We start from the raw sequence: 25,779 nt of genomic DNA, 5'->3' as shown, positions 1-25,779 counted from the left end.
AGTGTAATATAAACTTCAGAAAAATATACCAAACCAGGTGAATTTTATTAGGAAAAGCTAAATGGTAAAAATAAGCCTATGAGATATTGCTAATTTTTTGTCATTTTGATCTTCCTCTTTAAATTCACCTGGCTTGGTATATTTTTCTAAAGTTTATATTAAACTTTTAGCGCCAAGATAACATATTCTGAAATTTGTTTTCACCTGTAAACCTTTACTGAATGTGATTTGTCTATGTTTGTTTTTGAATTGAAATATAACTAATATTTTCCAAGTCTATTTCATTTTCCAGTTCTTCGGAGAAAAAATTCTAAGAACCATCCACTTTTCTACACTTGTGACATGATATTAAATCTTTTTCAAAGAAAAAAATTGTTTGTATCATCTGTCCTTAATATGGAAACATCCTCAGTTAGAGTTATTTCAAATTTGTTCATATCATGACCCCTGGGGGTAGGGTGGGGCAGTAATGGGCAATCAAATTTTTACATATAGAAATATAAAGGAAAAATCTTAGGTTAGTGAGGGGTCACAATGGGAGGTCAAGTAATATGATAGAAAAATCTTTAAAAATCTTTTTAAGTAAGACAAAGTTATACATGTATGCTTTATTGATATAGTGACATTCTCAAGTAATAGAAAATTCAAATCCCCCCTCCCCTAACAAGTAAACTTTTCAATACTGAGCTGATTTGTGTTTTTTAACTAGCCCAAGTGCTCAGGTGAGCATGTGGCCCATAGGCCTTTTGTTACCGGCCGCCAGGAGGCGGTCGGTTATATGATATGAAAGTTTTAAGTCACCGTGCGTTTCTGCGGAGTTAGAACAATTTGAATAAAAAATATTTAACATTCATGTAATAGAATATTAAGAAAGAGTGTCTAAATGTAAAATAAAAACGCATAATAATCATAAAATTAAAATTTTATGAATAATGGGTTAAATGTTTCATCCAATCCTGATTGACAAACTCCGACGTAACTGAAGTGCGGAGAAATAAGCACACATGTTGGGCATAGTCTAAAGCAAGGACCGCGTTATATACATGTCTAAACAAACTTTACTTTCTCTACTTCAACAGGATTTGTTGTATATATAATTAAAATTAACGTGTAAATATAAATATACATTGTACTTTTAATACGGAAATTTTTCAAAAATATGACTTAATCTTAATTTATTATCAGACAGAATATTAGGAGATTTTTCTCCAACAGACAAGGATAAAGCGCGTTTTACAACATGCCAAACCTTTTCCGTCCACATGTCACACCAAAACAAGATAGAGAAGAAATGTAGTGGCGGATCTAGAGGGAGTTGGGGGTTTCAACATCCTCTGAGCGAGCGAGGAGCCCCGAATAGTTGAAAACTTGTTACGTTTTATTTAATGTTAAACTATCTCTAGTTAGATAAGTTTAAACGTTAGTTTTAATGGTTAAGTGTTAAAACTACTTAAACATCAAACTTCCGCGAGAGTTCGTTTATAAACTTACTGAGTGCAGGGACACAGAGGGCTATGAGTAAGTTGCTTAAATACATTTTATTTGTAGCAATGTACATGTATTATGTACTGAAGAAAATCCTGGGATGTCGCATTCAAATGTTTAATGTCACAGGGATATATATTAATTAACAGATAAATAGAAGAATTCAGTTTCTAATTTATTGTAAAAAAGAATTAATTGGTTTGCGGCCGATTTTTGACGCTTGCGTCAATATGTTTCTTGTTTATTTTAACATGACAATCTCTTTTGGATCATTAATTAAGTACAGCACAAAACTGATCTTAAACCATTATAATTATTATCAAAAAATTTAAAAAATCCATAATTCTGTCAAAATTCAATGAAGCAAATGAAATTCATACTTGATCTGTGACTAATCATGATACACTCACATTTCAAAACTCAGCTCAATATCTACAAGCGTTTAGGAAAAAAGTGCAGAAAACCAAGTGGGACTGACAGACAGACAGAGGGATATAGGCAGATGGACAGACAGACTCAGAGGAAACCTAAAGTCCCCTCTGGTTTCACAAGTAGGGGACTAATAAATATCAAACATTAGCTCATATTTGATGTGTCACCTATTGATACAAGGGTTGATGCAAAAATAATGACACGGTGTCCATATCTTTTATATTTGGCATCATATTATCAAATATAATATAAAAAAAGATGCACATATATAAGTCTAATTAACATTGATATTTTCATATAATAATGTTTAAGCAAATTTATTTTATAGAAGTTTAAAACATAAAGAAAAGGTTGTTTCACTGCCTCACAACTAAACGTCTCATTTTAAAGTGTATTTTTTTGAGAATGAAAAAGACAAACACATTAAAAAGCTTTGAAAAAAGTGCCTAATCCAGTTGCCCAATATTTTCAAAGACAAAATTTAAGTCATTTTCTAGTTTTTAGTTGAAAATTAAATGATGGCATTCGTGTTTGTGATCATAAACATTGCTGTTTTACTCTGTTGCATTGAACAAAGGAATTGTTGAAAAAAAAAGGTATATGACAAGCTGTAATGCATTTTTGCTTCAAAATAGGAAAATCACTAATAGAGACAGTTACAATGATTAATTAGACTCACGGAGGAAAGATAATGTAAATAAGAGACTTCTTTATACAGTGGACCTTCAGATATCCGGATGCCAGATATCCGGATGCTTCAGTATCCGGACGATTTTTCATCAGAACGAAATTTTAAAATTTTATTCTGTCTTGTTTAACTGGTGATTCAGATATCCAGATGCTTCAGATATCCGGACAAATTGACTGGGAACCAAAGCGTCCGGATAAATGAGGGTCCACTGTAGATGGTTTCAGCAATTTTGGGCAGGTGATGGGTCATCACTGGATGGATATGCTGATGAATCAGCAGAGGACAAAAAGTCCGAAAGATGGGAGGTTGGACGGAAATGTTCAATGGTGTCTGACTTTGTCAAAAAAGACAGACAGTTAGAGTGACATGTGAAATTTTAATTTTGTTTTATGCTACTGTTCAAAGAATTTTGACAGAAGGCTTAATTATGAGAAGAGTGAGTGTACAAAGGGTACCAAAAATTCTTAAAGAAAGTGAAATTTGTTAACATGTTCATAAGTCTCAAGTATTTTTTAATGAAACGAAGAGGAAACATTTAAATTAGTACATGTATGATGGTGCGTATCCATGAAATGACGTTATTCAGGTGTGGCGACTACCATAAACCACGCATTCTCAATTTATAGTCTCAATTCGCTTTAAATAATGTACCGCGTTTTAAGTAATATAATATTTTTAATAAATTTTATTTTCTGCCCGTCATATGAACCATTGTTGGTTGTTGATTAAAATGCAACAATTGTTTGTTGTAGTTTGAATGATTGTCTTAGGAGAAAATCTCATTTTATAGCAGAAATCGATATTTACGTTACTGTCGCCGATCATCGTGTAATTTTTATTTTAAACCAAAAAGAAGTTTTAAATCATTTACATATCTTTTTCTTAGTAAGATTGTCCTACATTTGAGTTATATTTTCTGAATATCACACCCTTCACACATATGCATGTCACAAATTTTTAAAAGTTTTAATATATTTATCAAATTTTGATGTCACCGCAGAATTATTACTTTTCTATTTGAAATTCAAAAGGACTGGAAGGATTGAAAAACTGACTCAATAGGACTAAGTTGTAACTTTTTAGCATCATGAACACCCTTTCTATTGCATGGAATGGTAAAAAGGACACTCTTTATCTGTATTTATGAACAATAGCCCCCCTTTTCTTATAAGTCCAATGGTTAAAAAATTCAACGATATTTACGTGTTAGTATTTATTCACAAATTAGGTAAGAGAACTACACTGTTCCCTTTGGGTCAAATTGCCTTACACTCAAACACTAGAATAGGCCTTTAATTAACAGTGGAATAATTGAACAATGGCATTAAAAGTTACGATAAATCTCAGAAAGATATTTACGTTACCCATATTTACGTTACCCATATTTACGTTACCATGTTTTAAAGTAAATAAGTATTAATTTCCAAAGCTGTTTGAACAGATTTGCGAGTGAATCTTTATGATGTAAATACTAAGAACATGAAGAAATATACACTGTTTCTTAAAATGTCATTTTTTCTGTAACAAGAGTGCAGAAATGCAAATTGAAGTGCACATGCAAAGGTGAACATTTTTCACTCAATATCTTGTGCATCCGTGTGATTTGAAAATTAAATTGACATAATATTCACAAGTAGAATTGTGGTTTAATGATTGAATCTTTCCATTTTGAGCAATTGGTTAAGATTGCATAGTTTCAAGTGTAATGTACGTTATCATTCGGAACGTAAATCTGATACATAACTTTCTTCAAGTCTGTATTTTGCTGTTTGTTTGAAATGATAGTGTATCGTCAACTTAAAAAAAATGGTTATATACACCTGAATTGTACGCCAAGCTTAACATTTTGAAGAAAAAAAAATCATTTTTGTAGGAAATATAATTCCAGAAAATAGGCGCTGTGTTGCATGCAGTGGGGGTGGTGTGGGGTGGGGGTTGGGGTTGGGGGTGTTCTACATCGGGTAAAAAAGAGGGTGTTGGGTGTCAAGAAACTGGTTGAAATTGAATTCATTTCCATTTTTGTTGCATTGCAAGAAATACAGTAAAACTCGGTTATAACGAAGTCCTAGGGACCTGTAAATTTACTTCGCTATATCCGTAATTAGTTATAACCGTATAACGAATTCGTAAAACCATATAAAACGAATTCGCAATATGCAGGTTTTCCTTCAGGTATTGCTACCAAATATGTTAGGGAAGCAAATATTACAAAACATACCTTCGATAACTAAGGTTTTATTGTGAATTGAATTATATATACAATTCCATGAACAAAAATAAGTCAGTTAAATTTATCAAATTGTGAGATCTTTGAAAGTTCGTTATAAAAGATGTAAATTTCATGATATTTAACTTCAACGAGACCCAAAATCAGTTCGCTATATCCGTAAATTCGTTATATCAGAGTTCGTTATAACCGTTAAATTTTACAAGGATTTGTTAAGAATTTTGCTGGAGACCCAGAAAAACTTCGCTATATCCGTGATTTCGCTATATCCGTGTTTGTACTAAACGAGTTTTACTGTACAAATATTAACATGTATAAATTGTGCACCTAATTTTCCCACTGGAATTGTTGCTTAGACATATAACGCATACGTCTATACTTTAATAACACCGTTTAAGGGTGGTGGGCGATCTTTGTATAATTTTTGAGATTTGACGATAAAGTTTTCACAAACAATTAAACATTTCAGACATGTAGCAACAGAGGGGGGGGGGGGGGGGGAGAGCAGCCCCCCCCCCCCCCCACTTTTTCTCCAACCTTACTTCAACTATAGTAAATGTTCAGTAAAAGGCTAATTGCCCCCCACCCCCACTAATAGTGATGTACGGAAAATGTGGTGTACATGTAATAACTGGTACTGAAAGTAGTTGGCATTGAAAAAAGTTTGCCTCCCCTCCCCCTCTAGGATTTTCGACTTTGTGCCCCCTTTTTTTTTGCCTTGTCAACTTTTCAGGTAAGTAAAAAAAAAAAAATTCTCTGGCTGCCCCCCACCACTTTAAAAAACGATGCTACGTGGCTGCCTTTGAAATAATCAACAGATTAAATGGTGGAAGGGGGGGTGGTTATGAATTACATGAGTCCTCTATAGATAAATCATAACTTGAATTTTCAATTCAACCCTTTGTAAAGAGCATATATATAGATAAGAAAATTCATAATATTCAATAATTCGAAATAATATAATCATTTTTTCCCCGAATATACTTTTATTTTTGTATGATATCTATGTGCGATATTTACGTGATATTTAACAAACACTTCATAAATAAGTAATGGCGAAATATTTAACCTTCTTATATTCTAAATAATGTGCATTTCTCTGAGCAGATTAATAAAGAATCAATTAATGTAGCATTTTAGGGAATATTGTCATTAATGAGCTTATTATCGGATTTGATAAAACTTGATAAAATAAAAAGAAAATAATTTCATTTAAATGAAAATTATATCCGTTTTATTTTTAATAATAATTGAATCAAAAATTCTACACCCCTTTTACAAATGTGCTTAAACGGTTTCATTAATGTTTATAGTTAACAAAATTTGATGTGTATTATATTGATTTTGTATTTTTTAAAAAAATCTTTCGTTTCCAAATATGGCTTTTCAACATCACGTAAATATCTTGGTGTAAAATTAGCCTTCCAACCGCTTTTATTTCGAAGGAGGCCAACAAAACACAGCATGAAGTATGTAAATCAAATTGCGATTTTTAATAACTATACACTTTCATGTTTCAAATGACGTATAAAAGTGTTAATTTCAGTTCACTAAATTTTTTGACTTTTCCCAAGATCGAATTGGTACTATAAATTGAGAATGCATGAAACACATGTTGTACATAATCAGATATTTTTGTAAGTATATAAATCATATTAAGAACTACAAATGATAGTATTGTTCTCCTGCCTACCTCCAAGTCAATTTTCAAAAGTTGACATGTTCGATAAATTTCTAATATTTTTCATAGATAATTATATGGTAAAACTTGTGTTTTTCACCATAGAAATCAACGGAAAATATGTTTAAAACTTCTTCCCCCACCCCACCCACCCCCCGTGTCACAAAAATTCCTTTTATATGTTTATATTGACAAAAAATGATAAAAATGCGTATTTTTCACCAATTTCAAATCGATTTACAACAGTGAACTGAAACATTACATTTTATTGACATATTTATGTTTTATTTATTTGCCTAAAACATAAAAAATATAAGGAACATTTATAATCATATCCAAGACTATTTCAAAATATGGTGATGATTGAAACTCTGATTTCAATGTAAAATATCGTCTACCCCCCTTTTTTCAAGAGCTGCAATTATGAGTAATTTACTGTTTAGCGCTGGTATTAAGACAATTCATCAATTACCATGAACTGTTCTTTGTAATAAACAAAGATTTTATGGCCAAATTGCTATTTATTGAATTAAATGGTTCCAAAATGTAGGTGGGAATCGAGAGCTAGCTTGCATAATTCTTTGTTCTGCTCCTGTTTTGTATTGTTTGATGGACTTTCGATCTTGAATACTGTTCGTTATCTACATACGTTTCGTTTGAATTTTTCAGGTCTGATTTGAAATAAATATAGCTTCCATCATTTATAATTTGTTGTTTTACATGACATTACTTCTGGATTAATCCTTGTTCAATATACTGCTTGATTTTATGGTGGACTGCCTCTTAATTTCAATGGAGAGGGGGTTTACAGCTCTGATAATTTTTGACTGCTAAATTAATGTTACAAATGTCTACAGGTTCATTAAAGAAAGCAAATTGATATTAGGTAAATAAATTATTTACTTAACTTATGTTAATTTAATTAATATTTTAATTTTCTCATGAAAAGCAGTTATTAAAATTGAAAAAAAAAATCATATTTTATATTGTAGGTTATTATAAAGATGAGGAATCAAGAAAGCTATGTAAGGAATGTGATGATGGCTTCTACACTACAAAAACAGGTTCCTTCCTTTGTAACCAGTGTCCACAAGGATACTATTGTCCTGTAAGTTACATGCACACTGGATTTGTTTTTTTGATAGAGGAAAGGGGATGTGGTCAAATCACCCAGACCCCCAAACACTGATGTTATTTTTTGTTCCAAAGACCCACCCTACCTATTGCCCTACACACACACACACCCTTACATACATGTGTGTATATGTGTATATATATATATATATATATATAAAGCACATTTTACAACAACTCTTAAACTAACATAACTGCCCTAAGTGAAGAAATATTAATATAGAAAGCAGAAAGAAATTCACTTTTTCATGGATACCCACTTCCGCCCCAGCCCGGGGTTGAACTCTCGACCTTCGGAATCTGTCTCCTAGCAGTGCAGGAACAGCGCGCTAGACCGCTCGGCTATCTAGGCAAGTCAAAAAACTTGCTTTCGATGCCGATGGAATTCTCGCGGCGCTGTCCTACACTACACGGTCATTGAGAATTAAAGTGGGATACAGTTATTTTGACATTAGTTTTAACAGAGGATTGTTACCAATACATGTTGTAATGAAATTAATTATTATTTATAAAGCACATTTTACAACAACTCTTAAACTAACATAATATATATTGTATAACTGTATATATATATATATATATATATATTTATATATATATAAAATCCAAATTCAAATGATAAACTCAAACTTTTATCTAAAGTGCCTTCGCCCCATGCGGGCTCATCAGTAGATTTGAAATTGAAATTTCAAATCTACTGATGAGCCCGCATGGGGTGAAAGTGCTTTAGATAAAAGTTTGAGTTTATCATTTGAATTTGGATTTTATTTTATCCCTATACCAAGGAAAAATAGTTTTTTGAATTTATATATATATATATATATATATATATATATAGAAAGCACCAAGAAATTTACTTGTATAATATACACTTATAAGAATACTATCCACCTCCCTTTCTATATATAAAAAAACACAACATAGGTGTGAGCCAGACAAGCTTTGCAGGCAGCCGGCTTTTGATAATTTTATTAAGATTCTTGTGTAATAAGACATATTCACAAATCCTTGTTATTTAAATAAACCATGATTTAAACAATTATACAAAATATCCCCATAATCGACAGGAAAAACTGCCCAGGAAAAACCATAGATAAAATATATGAAAAAAACTATGGAAACCTGTGTCCGAACGCAAGTGTTAAGTAATGTCTAGGGGTGAATATCAGACTTATTCATATAAAAGACGAAAAGAAAACAAAAATACATGAATATATTTTTGAATTTAAACAATCTCTTCTAAACAAATTAAGAAGAAAAAAAAAACAGTGCTCCATGCACTGAGAAAGACTGGCTTAGAATGACCGTAACTTTACGCAACTGACCCTTTATACTGGCCTTCCTATGGCCCACCTTGTATTACTACGCATAGCCATTCAAACACGTTGCTATCATACAACGTTTTCCCGCTATTCTCCGAAACGCGGGAAAACTCTAGTATAATATACACTTATAAGAATACTATCCATCCCCCTTTCTATATATAAACACAACAAAACATAGGTGTGAGCCAGACAAGCTTAAAAAAAAAAAAAATAGTGCTCCGTGCACTGAGAAAGACTGGCTTAGAATGACCTTAACTTTACGCAACTGACACTTTATACTGGCCTTCCTATGGCCTGCATTGTATTACTACGCATAGCCATTCAAACACGTTGCTATCATACAACATTTTCCCGCTATTCTCCGAAACGCGGGAAAACTCTATTACATGGATACCCACTTCCGCCCCAGCCCGGGGTTGAACTCTCAACCTTCGGAATCTGTCTCCTAGCAGTGCAGGAACAGCGCGCTAGACCCCTCAGCTATCTAGGCAAGTCAAAAAACTTGCTTTCGATGCCGATGGAATTCTCCCGGCGCTGCCCTACACTACACGGTCATTGAGAATAGAAGTAAGATACAGTTATTCTGACATTAGTTTTAACAGAGGATCGTTCCCAATACATGTTGTAATGAAATTAATTATTATTTATAAACCACATTTTACCACAACTCTTAAACTAACATAACTGCCCTAAGTGAAGAAATATTAATACAGAAAGCACCAAGAAATTCACTTTTACATGGATACCTATACTTCCGCCCCAGTCCGGGGTTGAACTCTCAACCTTCGGAATCTGTCTCCTAGCAGTGCAGGAACAGCACGCTAGACCGCTCGGCTATCTAGGCAAGTCAAAAAACTTGCTTTCGATGCGGATGGAATTCTCCCGGCGCTGCCCTGCACTACACGGTCATTGAGAATAGAAGTGAGATACAGTTATTTTGACATTAGTTTTAACAGAGGATTGTTACTAATACATGTTGTAATGAAATTAATTATTATTTATAAAGCACGTTTTACCACAACTCTTAAACTAACATAACTGCCCTAAGTGAAGAAATATTAATACAGAAAGCACCAAGAAATTCACTTTTACATGGATACCCACTTCCGCCCCAGCCCGGGGTTGAACTCTCAACCTTTGGAATCTGTCTCCTAGCAGTGCAGGAAGAGCGCGCTGAATATATGAAACTATTATTTTCATTAAATTAACGTTTCATTTTATACATATACAAATTTTAAACAAAAACAAAGCACAAATAGTTATATTTTTATGAGATACAAAAAAGACACACATTCATACCAGGAGCATAAAAAAGGAAAATCCTTGACTTTTACTCAATGTCAAAAGCTTAAAGCAAAGAATTTTTCTCGACACAGTCACCGTAAAATTCACTCAATACATTTCTTATGTCGCTTTAAGCAGTCATCAAAAATGTGCACAAACTGTTCAGATATCAGTGAAATAATATTTAACACTTCTTGTCTCAGATCCTGAAAATCAACAAACCTTCGAGTAAAAAGACTATTTACGGAAATACGGCCAGGTCACATTACGAAATCCATTTTTACAGCACTGCAATCTCAGAATGATGGTTTTCCTTCTCGCATGTCATCCTGTAAACTGTTCCTTCCGTCCGAAAATTTCATATTCCACTAAAATACTTAAGAACGGCCTCCTTAACTATATTTTCCTGACTGTTTACAGCATTCATTGGTCTCAATTGGTCTTTTTCCGATGTCTTCACAGAATTTTATTACTGCTTTCTGCTCCACCTTTTCTGAAAACGTCCCTTTTTTGAACAACATCGATCCTGTCTTAATAGATTCTAACCTCAATTTCTCAGTCATTTCTAAACTCTGAACGTTCAAATTTTACAGGTTTGAAGTTATAACTTTTGTCAACCTCATAATGTAAAATTAATGCAAAGAGCCATAGCGCATTTGATAGTCACTTTCGCCTACTCTAGTAGTGATTTTTTAAATACATTGTTTAACCAAAATTTTGTCATACAATGTTAGTTTATACATGCCTTGAAGCAATTCAAATAAAAATAATATTTAAATATTAATAGTTCCCTCATATGACAGATATAAAAATCGTTCAGTTTATATGGAGAATATAGTAAATACTGAGGTACCTCCCTAAACAATGAGAAACTGTAGCTAAAGACCACCCTTAACCAGAGAAACAACTTTTGAAAAATTTTATTTGGATATGACTGCACTTTATTACATTTAAATAATTTTGGTTAACGATGGTCTTCATATTGAAAATGTTAAAAATATTTATTATATGATTGAATAATTTCCCTCTCTCTGATTGGCTGAGATCCAACTATGTTAGAAAAATACTACGTTGTATTGACCTGCACGTGACGTTCCAGGTCAATACAAGGATTTATTTCCTCTACATTGATCTAAAAATAGATTGGGAAATTCCAAATTGATACAAATTGTTTTGGAAAGCTATTTAAACGACTGTGATTTTTTTTTTCATGTGAAAAAAAACATAAGCGAATATATATTTTATGGTGAGGGTGGTAAGAGAGGATTTAGGGACCCCCCTCCAACACTTTAACTGAACAACGTTTTTTTCTTCTTTTTACTTTTTGGCAGTCAGTTTTCCCTGATAATACTCCTTCTTTTCAAAATCTATCCTATAAAAAGACTGACATTATATTATTTTTTCATAGCAACTAAAATTGATAAAAAAAACCATTTCAAATTGATATGACTGGTAAGGTTTATTCACATTTTAATTCTGTTTCTCTGTTGTATTTGGCTAGGACTTAATTAAATGCAAGTTAACAAGTAATGAGCTGTATCATTTTATCAGTAATCATATAATAAAACAATTATTGCTGTTTTTTTCGGTCAATACAATGATTTAGCCATCTTCGAAGTACAATATTCACCTCGCCCTTCGGGCTCGGTGAATATTGTACTCCTCAGATGGCTAAATCATTGTATTGACCTCAAAAACCAGCAATAATTGTATAGTATTTAATTTTCTTCTAAAATTATTTCAAGATTCAACAATCTGTCTTAATTTTATCCATTAAGCTATCATGACTTCATGCATACATGCCAACTTTTGAAAATTCCCATGGGGGATTTAGCGCGTTACGTCAATTTTCAAAGCTTTAAATTCGCGACATTTTGTCGTGAAATTAAATGATTATGAAATTATCTTTTTTTTTAATTGATATCACTTATCAATACAACTAAAGGATAAATTTAACACAAAAAATAATGTTTTTCTTTCCAAAATTTAAATATTTTTGCTAAAATAGGTGCCTCTCTCACTAAAGAAGGGGTATTCAGTTACATATGTAAGGAACATTTTTTTTTCTACCAGGACACATAATTTAGTAAAAAATTAAAAATTGTACAACTTTTAAATCATTTTTTTCAAAGGCAAAAAAATATACGAGGTTTTGATACTGTAAAATCCTGTTTCTGGAAACATTTTTGAGATTTTTTATTTATATTTCAATTAATTAAAAAATTCTAATAAGATATTAAATTTACAGAAATTTGTAACACCTATCCAAAAGAGATTTTTGTTACAGTCATGAAATTTTTCAGGCTTGATGGTGCCATGTGGGTATTTCCTTAAAGAAGGGAGGGAAAAGAAATTCTAATTGACATACACTTGATTGTTTCATCTTAATTTTTTTCAGTAATTAATTGACAAACTTTACAATGTTTTTCATCATAGGTAGAGATAAAATCAGCAGCTATGCGTTGTAGTTTTCTACTTTCGTTTTCAAAAAACGATCTCTTTAGATTCTGAATTTATGGTTTGATTAGTATTTTATTGTCTTTAATTTATGTTTTTAATAAAATTACTGACTATTATCAGGTTTATCTATGCGTTTCTTATACCCCTTAAAACTTAATCCCCTAATTGCCCCAAGCTATAAGCTTCTTGTATGGACAACTGCACGTGCGTTCAAGCGTGAAGTGATTTCCTGTGGCTATAGTCTAATTAACACCTGGTTAAATAAACATTTTTCTGTGTGCATTGAATAAACAAGTCTGACATTGTTATCCCGATTGTCAAAATTCAGCGGTAGGGAAACTTTTAAAATCAGAAATTTTGGTGATTTTTTTTCAAATCGGGAAATGAGGCCAATTTTTCTTTCCCGATCGGGATGGTGGGATGAAAGGGTAAAATCGGGAGGATCCCGCCTAAATCGGGAAAGTTGGCATGTATGCTTCATGGCGTAGTGGTAATATTGCTGGATTGAAGACATAATGATCGTGAGTTCGAGTCTCACATGCAGTGCGTTTCTTATCTACGATTTTATTTTTTTTCTCTGTGCATTTTTCCTATGTTTTCTTTTATTATTTTTTATAATACATGTATAAATAATGTAAGATATATATAATACAACATTACACCTTGAAAGTATCTGGGGAAAAAACAGTCTTACACTATTTTAATGACCCCAAGTCATAGCTGCTAGCTTGTTTTATTTTTAAAATTTTCTAACAATCTTATTTAGAATAAGAGTATTGAACAAGTAAAATTATTGTCATGTAACCAACTTGCAACAATGAAAATATAATACTGGTCCACAAATGATTACATACATGTAATTTGATTTTGAATTGAAAAGATATATGTACCTGTATCTATTAATAGAAACAGGTGATTTCCATATAAATACTTGAGTAGGCCGAGTCGTCGGTAAAGCAGTTATGGCTCTTTCCACGGAATTATACAAAATAGGAATGAAATTTATAGAGTGATAAATTACATTTTAATTAAAATTTTGTGGTGCTCCGGGTCACCATCCCGAGCCTAATAAAGAAGCCATAATTGTAATGATATATTTTGAAATTAAATATAATTTTACATTTTGAAGTTCACATTTAGTAATTAAGGATTATAAATATGTTTAAAATTAATATCAATGACACCATTTTTATTTAAAATTTAGCTTGTCCAAGAACTTTACGGACAACCCTCATATGTGTGTGTTTTTTGTAGAAAGTGTGACAAAATGGTGTATTTGAGAGAAACTGGTGATAGTTTATATCAAAGACATGTTTTGAATTTGTCCTTGATTAGAAGGGAAACAAATGATCCTGTGGTTACTCATTTTAATTCAAGTTTACATACCGTAGATGATTAAAAAAATAATAGGCATTGAAAAACTGTATAACAACTTATACTTCCTATATTAGTATTTCATATAGTATGATAAAATTGGCGATAATACAAGTACAGTATTTGCTCTCGCAATATTTTCAGATGTATTGGCGCAATTTAATTGCATGATTGCATGACATTGCCACTCAATTTGTACTAGGGGTTATCAAAAAGTTCTTGGACTGATGCCGTAAAATTAGTAGTATTTAGTCTGTGCTTTTAAAATTTATAAGAAACATAAAACAACAAAAAATAAAGAAATATTACAAAATTTAGCTTGATACATTCATTGTTTGCCAAATTATCATAAAATAAAAAAGACGTATAATCACTCAGAGCTGAGTAAGGACTTAAACCCACCTTGTTTATACATGTAGATGACTATGAGACAGAGTGTATGCCTCCAAAACTTTTGACCTTGACCAAAGTAATACTTTTACATCAAAATAGAGTCCAGGCCACAGCTTCAGAACCCTTTAATATTAGGACTTCAAACTTGTAACAAGAAGATATTAAATACATGATGCAGTCCACCAGACTGACCTTGACCTTGACCTTGTTCTTCATCAAGGTCACAATAAAGAAAACTTAACTAGACCACAACTTGAGAACCCTTTGACATTAAGACTTCAAACTTAAAACATGGAGATGAAGTATAAGTGAAGGGTGAATGCCTACAATTTTCACCTTGACCTATTAATAAAGACAAGGTCAACCTTTTACATTAAAATATAGACAAATCATAATTTGAGTTCTTTCTTGACATCAGGATTTCAAACTTGGAACAAGTTAAGACAACATAACCCTGGTAAACCTACATGCACTACATCAAGATGTTTGACCTTGATCACTTTCTTTATTCAAGATCAAATGAAGAAAAAGAAAACCAGACCAGAACTTAAGATCCTGTTGATTTCAAGTCTTGAAAGATGCACTGCAATATTATGTTTGACATTGCTCGTAAAATTGCGGTAAAGAAGGGGAGGGGTGTTTTTTTTTCTTTTAAATCAATACCCACTAGTTATATTTGAACTTAATGTTGATTCATAGGTGCTGTGTGATTTTCAATTTGTTCCTTCTTGAATTCTGACGCATAATGACTGTAAATGTTAGTATTTTGTGCAATCAATTTTGGTGATAAGTTTTAAATAGCGTATGATAGGGTGTTCATATTTGACTTAATCAATATGCCATAAATCATGACAACTCACCCACAAAGACACAGAAAGTGGGGGACTGCAATTCTTTGAATTTGCTTGTTTAACTTTTATGCCCCCTTGGAAGAAGAGAGGCATATTGCTTTGCTGCTGTCTGTAGGTTGGTCTGTCTGTTGGTCTACTCCGTTTCCATTTATTTTCTTCACAATCGTTGCACAAAATGAAATGAAATTTGGTATACAGATTTATCAGTACCTAGGTCAAGTTCTGTTTTGGGTACAATTGTGCCATTTTGGACAGAGTTATGCCCCTTGGACTTTGAATACTTCCAATTATTTGCAATTTCTGTTCATTTTCTTTGCAGAGGTTGCATTTACTGAGATGAAATTTGGTTTACAGATTTATCAGATGAATATCTAGGTCAAGCTCCGTTTTGGATATGATGCACCATTTTTAACCTGGACATGGGAAAAATTCGAATTTGGGGGAGGGGGCATGAGTGTTTTACAAACATCTCTTATCTATTTTGGAACAACTTGAAGAGATTCATCAATTCCAAATATTAGTCAATATAATTTTTTTTTTACAGAAAACATTCCCAAATAAATTTATCTTAAGGAGAACTGAAATAAACATATTAATTTAAAGAAAATACCTGTCCATTGAAATATACTGCAAAAGAGGCCCTTTGGTCACATGCTTCCCTGTCTAGTTTCCCTCAATTTAATGCAGGTACCAATTTTAATACGTGTACTAGGTATTATATGTAGGAATAAAATTGTATATTCTTCGTGACTCGGGTAGAGATAAGAGTTTAGAGGCACACACTTATCTGCAGGTATTATAACTGTCTTATGACAGCATAGATAATAATTGTACTCTCTGATTGGCTGAAATGTCAATGCTTATTGGCTGTATATGCAATAATCTGATTTAATGATTCCAGGTGCATTACAATTCACTATGATTGTAGTTTCTTTTTCAGGTTAAGTAATTTATGTTGAGTAAGCATCCACAAGCTCAGAGTTGTGTATAGCATTCCATACAATGCATCATTTAAAGAGAATGATTTGATACTGCACCTTTTTGCTTATTTAATGCCACAATGCTGTACATTTTTAACAAATGTTTTAACAATGTAGATACCAAACTATACACAATGAAACAAGTCAAGGAATTTGTTATTATCATTCACAGTCAACATGGGAATCTCCCAAGGTCTGTCCCGAGTCAGCCATTTGTCCAGCAGGAAGCTCCTCCCCCGAGTCATGTGACATTCCATTTTTTTCTGCTGATGTTCAGACTCAAAAATGCAAGGCAACTGAGGAATTAATTGCTCTGATTATTGGAGTATCTGTTGGTAAGTGATCTTAAAATCAGAATTCTGGCCATGGAAATCATATCTGTTTATAAATGAACACTCAAAAATTGTATACATGTATCGTTTCTTTCTTTGCGTACCTTTCAAAAAAGAATTAAGTACGTTATCTATTATACGGAAGCCCACTATTTTTCGTAATTTAATATACAGGTTTGCCAAAATATAAAAACCATGAGCATGTACTAGAAGATTGGTAGTTTTAAAATATGCAAAGCAAAATTTCCTCACTCCGTTATTTAGACCTATACACCACGTTTAAAGCAGGGCTCGAGCTGTGATTCGCCATTGTCGCCAATTGCGAATTTTTTTCAGAAGTGGCGAAAAAAAATTCATAAGTGACGAAATTGAATTTTTTAGATGTACCATGTACAAAATTTGTGTAGTCCTGGTTAGCTCCTTTGTTTATTCAGTGTATACAGATAAGTTCCTCTGTTTATTTAATGCAGCAGAGGTGTGAAAACTGAAACCTACATGTAGGAAATCATGTCTTGCTTGAACGAACACAGCTGACTAGGTAACTAGCCTGGAGCAATAAATGGTTACAAAATTGCTTGAAATAATATAATTTGGATTAAACAAGGGGGGGGATAAAGTGTTATTAGGAGATGGAGTTTGTAAATAAAAGATTTTTATCAACAAAATCTGGATCTATGTAGATCGTTTTTTAAAACCGAAAGTAGGGAAACATGACGAAAATTGTAAGGAATGGCTTCAAATTTTATCTACTGAAAATTGAATAATTTGTACATTATACAATAAACAGAAAAAGAGTGAAAAAGAAATTGGATTAAAAACAGCATTATCAGATAGTAAATTACACTGAATTATGTACATTTACATGAGCTTGCATATTAAACCTGGAGTCTCCAAATTGATAAAATAAAGTTTTTAAAGCTATTTTTCATTACTTATTAAATTATTTCTTTTCACAATTAATTAATGAAATGAAAATTTCCATTTTTTAAAAATTTCATATTTTTTACTATAGCCCCCTCCCTCTTCCTAGGCGAAAAAAATATAATCAAGAGGACATTTTCTGTCAAGAGTTGCCTGATATCAATTCAATATCAAATTAATTGTACAATTCCAACATTATTTTTTTCCTTTTTTAAATGGATACTATTATAAGCTTTAAATGTTACAATTTTAAAACAAATGTCTGTGATAAATATAATTTTAACAAAATTGAATAACATAAAGTGCATTACATTGTCGAGAAATCAGATGTAAGTATGCCTTTTCTTTTGTCGCGAAAAGTGGCGAAAAATAATTTTGGTCCAGTGGGAGCCCTGGTTTAAAGATCCGTTTTTTCTGGAAATTGCTAGTTTTTCCACTATTTTCAACAGATATTTCTAAAATTGAAGTAGTGAACATCCCTCGAGCAAAATAAAACATGTATATTTCAAACATTTTGATGAAAGACGGATGAAAACTCGTATAAGATTTTGCTCGAGGAATGTGCAGTATGTTTATTTTGACTTTACATTACTATTTCCGGTGGCGGATTGAAAGTTCATTGAGAGGTGTAATTTTATTTATGTGAAATTATATGACCATAGTTCATTAAAAAAATGATAAATAAATATTCCATGCATCGGCAATATATTCATTTTTTTTACGTAAGTCTATTTGTCAAGAAAAATAGCATACAAACTGGAAAATATGAAAGGATAATAAGGCAGATGACGTTGGGCCCTGCGATGTGAAGACCTTACCTGCATCTGACAAATATTTCCAATAAGGAAAAAGAACCAATGAAAACGCTAAATTAAAAAAAAGTTCAATTGATTAATTGCATTAGCACAGAAGAAGAAAACGGGTTTGTATTTTATGCCAAAGGTATGATTTTATTTTAGAAACTGAGAGAGTTCATAGCTACCGTCAGAAGATGTATATAAATTACGTAATAACGCAAAGATGACGTCACAATAGATCCCGTTTGATTTTCTTATAATTTATTTTTTTTTATTCAAAACACTTAACCTTTTGCAAATTAATCTGTTCAAATTAATCAATATTCTGAGGCCATGTATTGCTGCATTCTCATATAAACGCACATGTATATACGGCACAAACTTACGGATAAATTTTACAAAATATCCTTCCCACACTCAGATGGTTAATATAAAAAACAATACTCTGAAAATGTTGATCAATATTTAATTTCACGCTCTATATTTGTTGCTTGCTGCTTATTGCGCCTCTAGATAAACATTTGAAAGCACCAATCTATAGTTTAAGAGATGTTTATATTCCACGATGAATTAACGAAAAAAAGCCTATACTTTACCTGGTATTATTTTAATTAAATAAAGATTGCTACATAAACTAAAAATGACTGTCATTGCAGCCCGGAGGACTGGGCTGCTCTATACATACAAGTTTAAGTGTTGGTATATGGGGATTGGGGTGGGAGTAGTTATTCAGAATTAAAGGTTTTCTGAACAATGAAAAGACTGTAATCAGAAAGTTCTTTCCCTTTATAAATTACGAGATACATAATATACGAGGGCTGTTCGGAAATTATTGAGACAATTACATTTACTCCATAAAGGACGGAGATAATTTCAGGAAAATTCATCAACATTTTATAAAGAACGAATAAAACACTTATGCAAAATTTCTAATTCCTATGATAATAAGAAAAGTTTCAGTGATAATAAACATGCATATGTCTATCGACCCGGAGCAGCATCAATACGTCGTTTTAACGTCACGTCAGCCAGGGATGTTTCGCATGTAAAACGATCGGAAAGCATTTAATCTTTTTCTTTCTTTGTTATTACATATAACAGTACAAAAATCAAACAGTCTCTTTTCTCAAACTATTCCTTAAAAATTTATGCTGTTGCTACCCGAGTGTAATATTTTCATTTGTGGGAAAAGATGACTTAAAATCATGCAGTGCCGATTTATGCAACGCGGGTCAACGATATTAATACCGTAACGATATTAATACCGTACGTAATAACTGATGGTCGTCCGGAGCTTTTTATTTTACTCTGTTTGAATTAATTGTAAGAAAAAAATGTATACCAATGAAATAACAAACCCTAACACATTATTTTTTTCTCGTAGTTATTATTTTAGCAGGTCATTATGTCTTGAAAAGAGTTCTACATTGCGCTACACAAAATTTGAGGTATGTTCACTGCTCCGCCCTTGACGTCAAAATCCATTTTTTCGTTTTTAGCAGATTTCTATACCGCGCTTAAAATGAATTTGAATTAAAGCTGAAAAATTATACACATAAACAGAATTATTTTCTATCTTATTATGGGTCCACGAAGAGTAAGAACGTTGGTGTTACATATTTTCAATATCTGATTTCGAGACTGCTCCGGGTACCCCTACTGATGACGCATTTATATGCCATTGTACAGAAAATATTTAATATTTGTAAAATATTTTTTGCTTTTATGAATTCTTAATGTATGTCAAACGTATATGCAAATTTTCACCGAAAGACGTTCATTAGGAAGCAAAATATACACAGTGTCTCAATAATTTCTGAACAGCCCTCGTATTTACTTCCATAAAGTAAATTGAGTGAATCTGTAAAAATATATATGGTTTTCATATTTAATATATAAAGTTGTTTATCAATTACTAATCGAAAAAATGACAGGTCCCTTTTTTTAGAACATCGAATTTTACTTCTCGCATATAAACGTACTCTGCACAGTTCTAAAATTGAAAATTAAATACATATTTGAATAAAGGTGATGCATGTGTCTAACTTCAATTAATATTTTTACAGACAAAGTTTACTCGAGGAATTGAATTTTAAAATGGTATCGTTTTTCTTTGACATTTATCCGACCATAAGTTTTCCAAATATTCGCGACTATCGTCTCCATCAATTAGACGCATGCCTTTTCACACACATCGAAGTGGTTTGATGATCAAGAGTCATTTCCATTGTTTACTTTATATATATTTCCCGGGCGACAATTGATGGTTACATCAATGTTTTCTTGTTAATTATCTGTCAGGGATCCTGAAACGTCAATAGACGATGGAGTTGGGAGCGACAAAGAAAAACGATACCATTTTAAAATTCATTATTCCTCGAGTAAACTTTGTCTGCATAAAATCAATTAATTGAAATATATGTATGGTTTTCATATTTAATATATAAAGTTGTTTATCATTTACTATCGAAAAAATGACAGGTCCCTTTTTTAGAAGTAAAATTCGATGTTCTAAAAAAAGGGACCTGTCATTTTTTCGATAGTAAATGATAAACAACTTTATATATTAAATATGAAAACCATATATATTTTTACAGATTCACTTTATGGAAGTAAATATATTATGTATCTCGTAATTTATAAAGGGAAAGAACATTCTGATTACAGTCTTTTCATTGTTCAGAAAACCTTTAATTCTGAATAACTACTCCCACCCCAATCCCCATATACCAACACTTAAACTTATATGTATAGAGCAGCCTGGTCCTCCGGGCTGCAATGACAGTCATTTTTAGTTTATGTAGCAATCTTTATTTAATTAAAATAATACCAGGTGAAGTATAGGCTTTTTTTCGTTAATTCATCGTGGAATATAAACATCTCTTAAACTATAGATTGGTGCTTTCAAATGTTTATCTAGAGGCGCAATAAGCAGCAAGCAACAAACATAGAGCGTGAAATTAAATATTGATCAACATTTTCAGAGTATTGTTTTTTATATTATCCATCTGAGTGTGGGAAGGATATTTTGTAAAATTTATCCTTAAGTTTGTGCCGTATATACATGTGCGTTTATATGAGAATGCAGCAATACATGGCCTCAGAATATTGATTAATTTGAACAGATTTTGCAAAGGGTTAAGTGTTTTGAATAAAAAAAAATAAATTATAAGAAAATCAAACGGGATCTATTGTGACGTCATCTTTGCGTTATTACGTAATTTATTTACATCTTCTGACGGTAGCTATGAACTCTCTCAGTTTCAAATAAAATCATACCTTTGGCATAAAATACAAACCCGTTTTCTTCTTCTGTGCTAATACGATTAATCAATTGAACTTTTTTTTAATTTAGCGTTTTCATTGGTTCTTTTTCCTTATTGGAAATATTTGTCAGATGCAGGTAAGGTCTTCACATCGCAGGGCCCAACGTCATCTGCCTTATTATCCTTTCATATTTTCCAGTTTGTATGCTATTTTTCTTGACAAATAGACTTACGTAAAAAAAATGAATATATTGCCGATGCATGGAATATTTATTTATTATTTTTTTTAATGAACTATGGTCATATAATTTCACATAAATAAAATTACACCTCTCAATGAACTTTCAATCCGCCACCGGAAATAGTAATGTAAAGTCAAAATAAACATACTGCACATTCCTCGAGCAAAATCTTGTACGAGTTTTCATCCGTGTTTCATCAAAATGTTTTGAAATATACATGTTTTATTTTGCTCAAGGGATGTTCACTACTTCAATTTTAGAAATATCTGTTGAAAATAGTGGAAAAACTAGCAATTTCCGGAAAAAACGGATCTTTTAACGTGGTGTATACGTCTAAATAACGGAGTGAGGAAATTTTGCTTTGCATATTTTAAAACTACCAATCTTCTAGTACATGCTCATGGTTTTTATATTTTGGCAAACTTGTATATTAAATTACGAAAAATAGTGGGCCTCCGTATAATAGATAACGTACTTAATTCTTTGACAGAATTAATTATCAGAACACCCCCACCCCCCAGCACATGATATTTTGGGGAATATATTGGAATCAGCATAAAAATAACTGTCTTTGGATTTGATTTTGTTCAGACCTGTTCTCAGAGACTTGCTTGGATTTGTCTGAAAATGTGTGCACTCATTCACCTTTTAGCTCAGGTGACCCATTGCTATCTGTTTTCGTAAGTCATCATGCAATGTGCGTTAACATTTGAACATTTTCAGCTTCTTCTCTAAAACCTCTCAACCATTTTCAACCAATTTTTAGCTCTACTGGTCAGAGACCAGAAGAGCTTATACAATAGTATAATGCATCCGTCATCTGTCCGTCTGTCTGTCTGTGAACAATTTTACAAAATGCTACTCCTCCTACTGTATTGGTTTAATTTCAATATAACTTGGCACACAAATAGACTACACTTAGATACATAATTCTGTATATCGGTTTTTGATTTCGATTAACGGTGTTGCTGTGGTTACCAAAAATAGAAATTTCTTTGAAATACTTTTAAAATGCTACTCCTCCAACAGTTTTGGTCTGATTTCAGTACAACTTGGCACACAAGTAGACTACAATAAGATACATAATTCTCTCTTTTTTTTTGATTTTGATGCACAATGTTGCAGTGGTTACTAAAAATACAAATTTCTGTGAAATACTTTTAAAAATGGTACTCCTCCAACAGTTTTGGTCTGATTTCAATATAACAATGGCACACAAGTAGACTACACTTAGATACATAATTCTTTTTATCGGTTTTTGATTTTGATGAACAGTGTTGCCATGGTTACTAAAAATAGAAATTGCTTTGAAATTCTTTTAAAATGCTATTCCTCGTACAGTTTTGGTCCGATTTCAATATAACTTAGCACACAAGTAGACTACACTAAGATATATAATTCTGTATATCAGTTTTTGATTTTGATGAACGATGTTGTTTTGGTTACTAGAAATAGAAATTTTTTTGAAATACTTTCAAAATGCTACTCAAAATACAGTTTTAGTCTGATTATGATATAATGTAGCTTGCAAGTAGACTACACTGAGATACATAATTATCAGTTTTGTGTTTTTGATTTTGATGATTTATGTTGCCATGGTAAGTAAAATTGAAAATTCTGTAAAGTTTTATTAAAACTACTAGAGTTGTAGTCTTATTGCAATCTTGCCACAATAAGAGACTGAATCAATGATCAGTATTCTATTTATTGCTTTTGTAAAGATTTAAGTCCCAAAATTTTCTTCTCAAAGAGAACAGGAGGTAGGGTTGGGCCTCAAACGGGGATTATGCCCACCCCCCAATGCCTACCCCTCAGAGTTCATGTGGGACACAGTGAAGAATCAAGGTTTTACACTGAAATATAAAGAGAAAACCTTCAAAAATCAAAAAATGAACTAATGGATCATGTAGAATACTTCCTTAGATAGAGTAGATTGTAAATTGTTATACCCCTCGCTTGAAAAGTGGGAGGATATACTGTAATCGGTATGTCCGTCCGTTCGTCTGTCAGTTCGTCTAGCTGTCTAGCTGTCCGTCTGTCTGTCTGTAAACTTTTCACATTTTTGACTTCTTCTCAAGAATCGCTGTGCCAATTTCAACCAAATTTGCCACAAAGCATCCTTGGGTAAAGGAGATTCAGTTTGTTCAAATGAAGGGCCACACCCTCATTCAAGGGGAGATAATTGGGAATTAATGAAAATTTGGTGGTATGTTTTAAAAATCTTCTTCTCAAGAACCACTGTGCCAAGAAAGATGAAACTTATGGGGAAACATCCTCAGGTAGTTTAGATTTAAATTTGTTCAAATCATGACCCCCGGGGGTAGGGCGGGGCCACAATGGCCGACCAAAGTTTTACATAGAAATATATAGAAAAATTCTTTAAAAATCTTCTTCTCAAGAATAACAAAGCCATAATTGATCATATTTATATGGAAGCATCCTCAGGAAGTGTACATTCAAGTTTGTTCAAATCATTACCCGGGGATAGGGCCGGGCCGGGTCACAATGGCCAACCAAAGTTTTACCTAGAAATATATAGGAAAATTCTTTAAAAATCTTCCTCTCAAGAATAGCAAAGCCATAATTGATCATACTTATATGGAAGCATCGTCAGGTAGTGTAGATTCAAGTTTGTTCAAATAATTTCCCGGGGGGTAGGGCGGGGTCACAATGGCCAACCAAAGTTTTACATAGAAATATATAGGAAAATTCTTTACAAATCATCTTCTCAAGAATAGCAGCGCAATGATTGGTCACTACTTTTGGATTTAAACTTTTCAATAATAAACCAATTTTTACTTTTTCCTAGCCAGAGTGCTCAGGTGAGCGACGTGGCCCATGGGCCTCTTGTTTAATATTGGCTGAAGTAGAACAGACTGCCCATATTGAATTGACTCTGGTGAACATTGTAGTCCATAGGCCTGTTATGAAGAATTTTGAGCACTTCATGTAGAAAGAATTAAATTAAAACTATTTCCTACCAAATTCAATATTTACTTTGTTTACCTTTATAAAATAATTTTATAAAAGTTGTGTTTTCTTTCAATCATTGTTGAAATGTTTAATTACTGTTTTCTTTACTTAAGAACTGGATATTTCATTGTTTCAGTGGCTTTTATTATTTTGGCTCTAATTGTGTACAAAGTTCACAAACAAAGAAAAGCAAGACAATTCCAAGAGGAAACACAACCTTTAACAACAGCACCGAAAAACCAGATATACATGGGATTATAGCAGTCAAAGACTGAGCAGAGAGTAAAATATCAGACACTTTTCCACAACCTTTAACAACAGCACCGAAAAACCAGATAAACATGGAATTATAGCAGTCAAAGACTGAGCAGAGAGTAAAAATCGTCAGACACTTTAACTCAACCATTAATAACATCACCAAAAAGACAGATATACATGGGATTATAGCAGTCAAAGACTGAGCAGAGAGTAAAAATCGTCAGACACTTTAACTCAACCTTTAATAACATCACCAAAAAGACAGATATACATGGGATTATAGCAATCAAAGACTAAGCAGAGAGTAAAAATCGTCAGACACTGTAACACATTAAAGGTAGAAGAGTTAAAATTATTAAATTAAGATATTTTTATATTGAAGTGTCCACTTTCATTCCTTTGAATGTCTGATTGAACAAAACAAAATCATTTTAGATTTGCAATTCATGATGATGTATCCCAGTGCTAATGCCTAGTAGAAGAACTTTTTGTGTTTCATTACACTGCTGTTGGATATACAGTTTTTTGTACAGATCTGTGCCAAAAGCAAAGATAATTTTATTTTTTCTTTACATATTTTATTGAAAACAACATTTTGTAAAATCACTGGCATATGGTCAATTTGTGTCCAATTTCATTATTTATTTTAAGTACTTAAACCAGAAAATATTTA

General features: G+C 32.2%; 1 protein-coding gene across 1 annotated transcript in view; it reads left to right on the top strand.

Moving 5' to 3' along the window:
* The window catches only part of LOC134283845 (sushi, von Willebrand factor type A, EGF and pentraxin domain-containing protein 1-like), an 82,307-nt gene extending 57,128 nt beyond the window's left edge, over nucleotides 1-25,179 (top strand). Inside the window, exons 8-10 of the mRNA XM_062766363.1 lie at nucleotides 7,509-7,624; nucleotides 16,490-16,652; nucleotides 24,985-25,179. Of these exons, the coding sequence (XP_062622347.1) occupies nucleotides 7,509-7,624; nucleotides 16,490-16,652; nucleotides 24,985-25,109 (404 nt within the window). The 3' untranslated portion in view covers nucleotides 25,110-25,179. The remainder of the gene's footprint in view (nucleotides 1-7,508; nucleotides 7,625-16,489; nucleotides 16,653-24,984) is intronic.
* The last annotated feature ends 600 nt before the right edge of the window (nucleotides 25,180-25,779 follow it).

This window comes from Saccostrea cucullata, unplaced genomic scaffold, assembly GCF_032062105.1.
Source record: "Saccostrea cucullata isolate Sc308-1 unplaced genomic scaffold, CSIRO_AGI_Scuc_v1 ctg146, whole genome shotgun sequence".
NCBI classification, from domain to species: Eukaryota; Metazoa; Mollusca; class Bivalvia; order Ostreida; family Ostreidae; genus Saccostrea; species Saccostrea cuccullata.
Note: the sequence above shows the minus strand (reverse complement) of the source record. Positions and strands in the feature narration are given on the sequence as shown.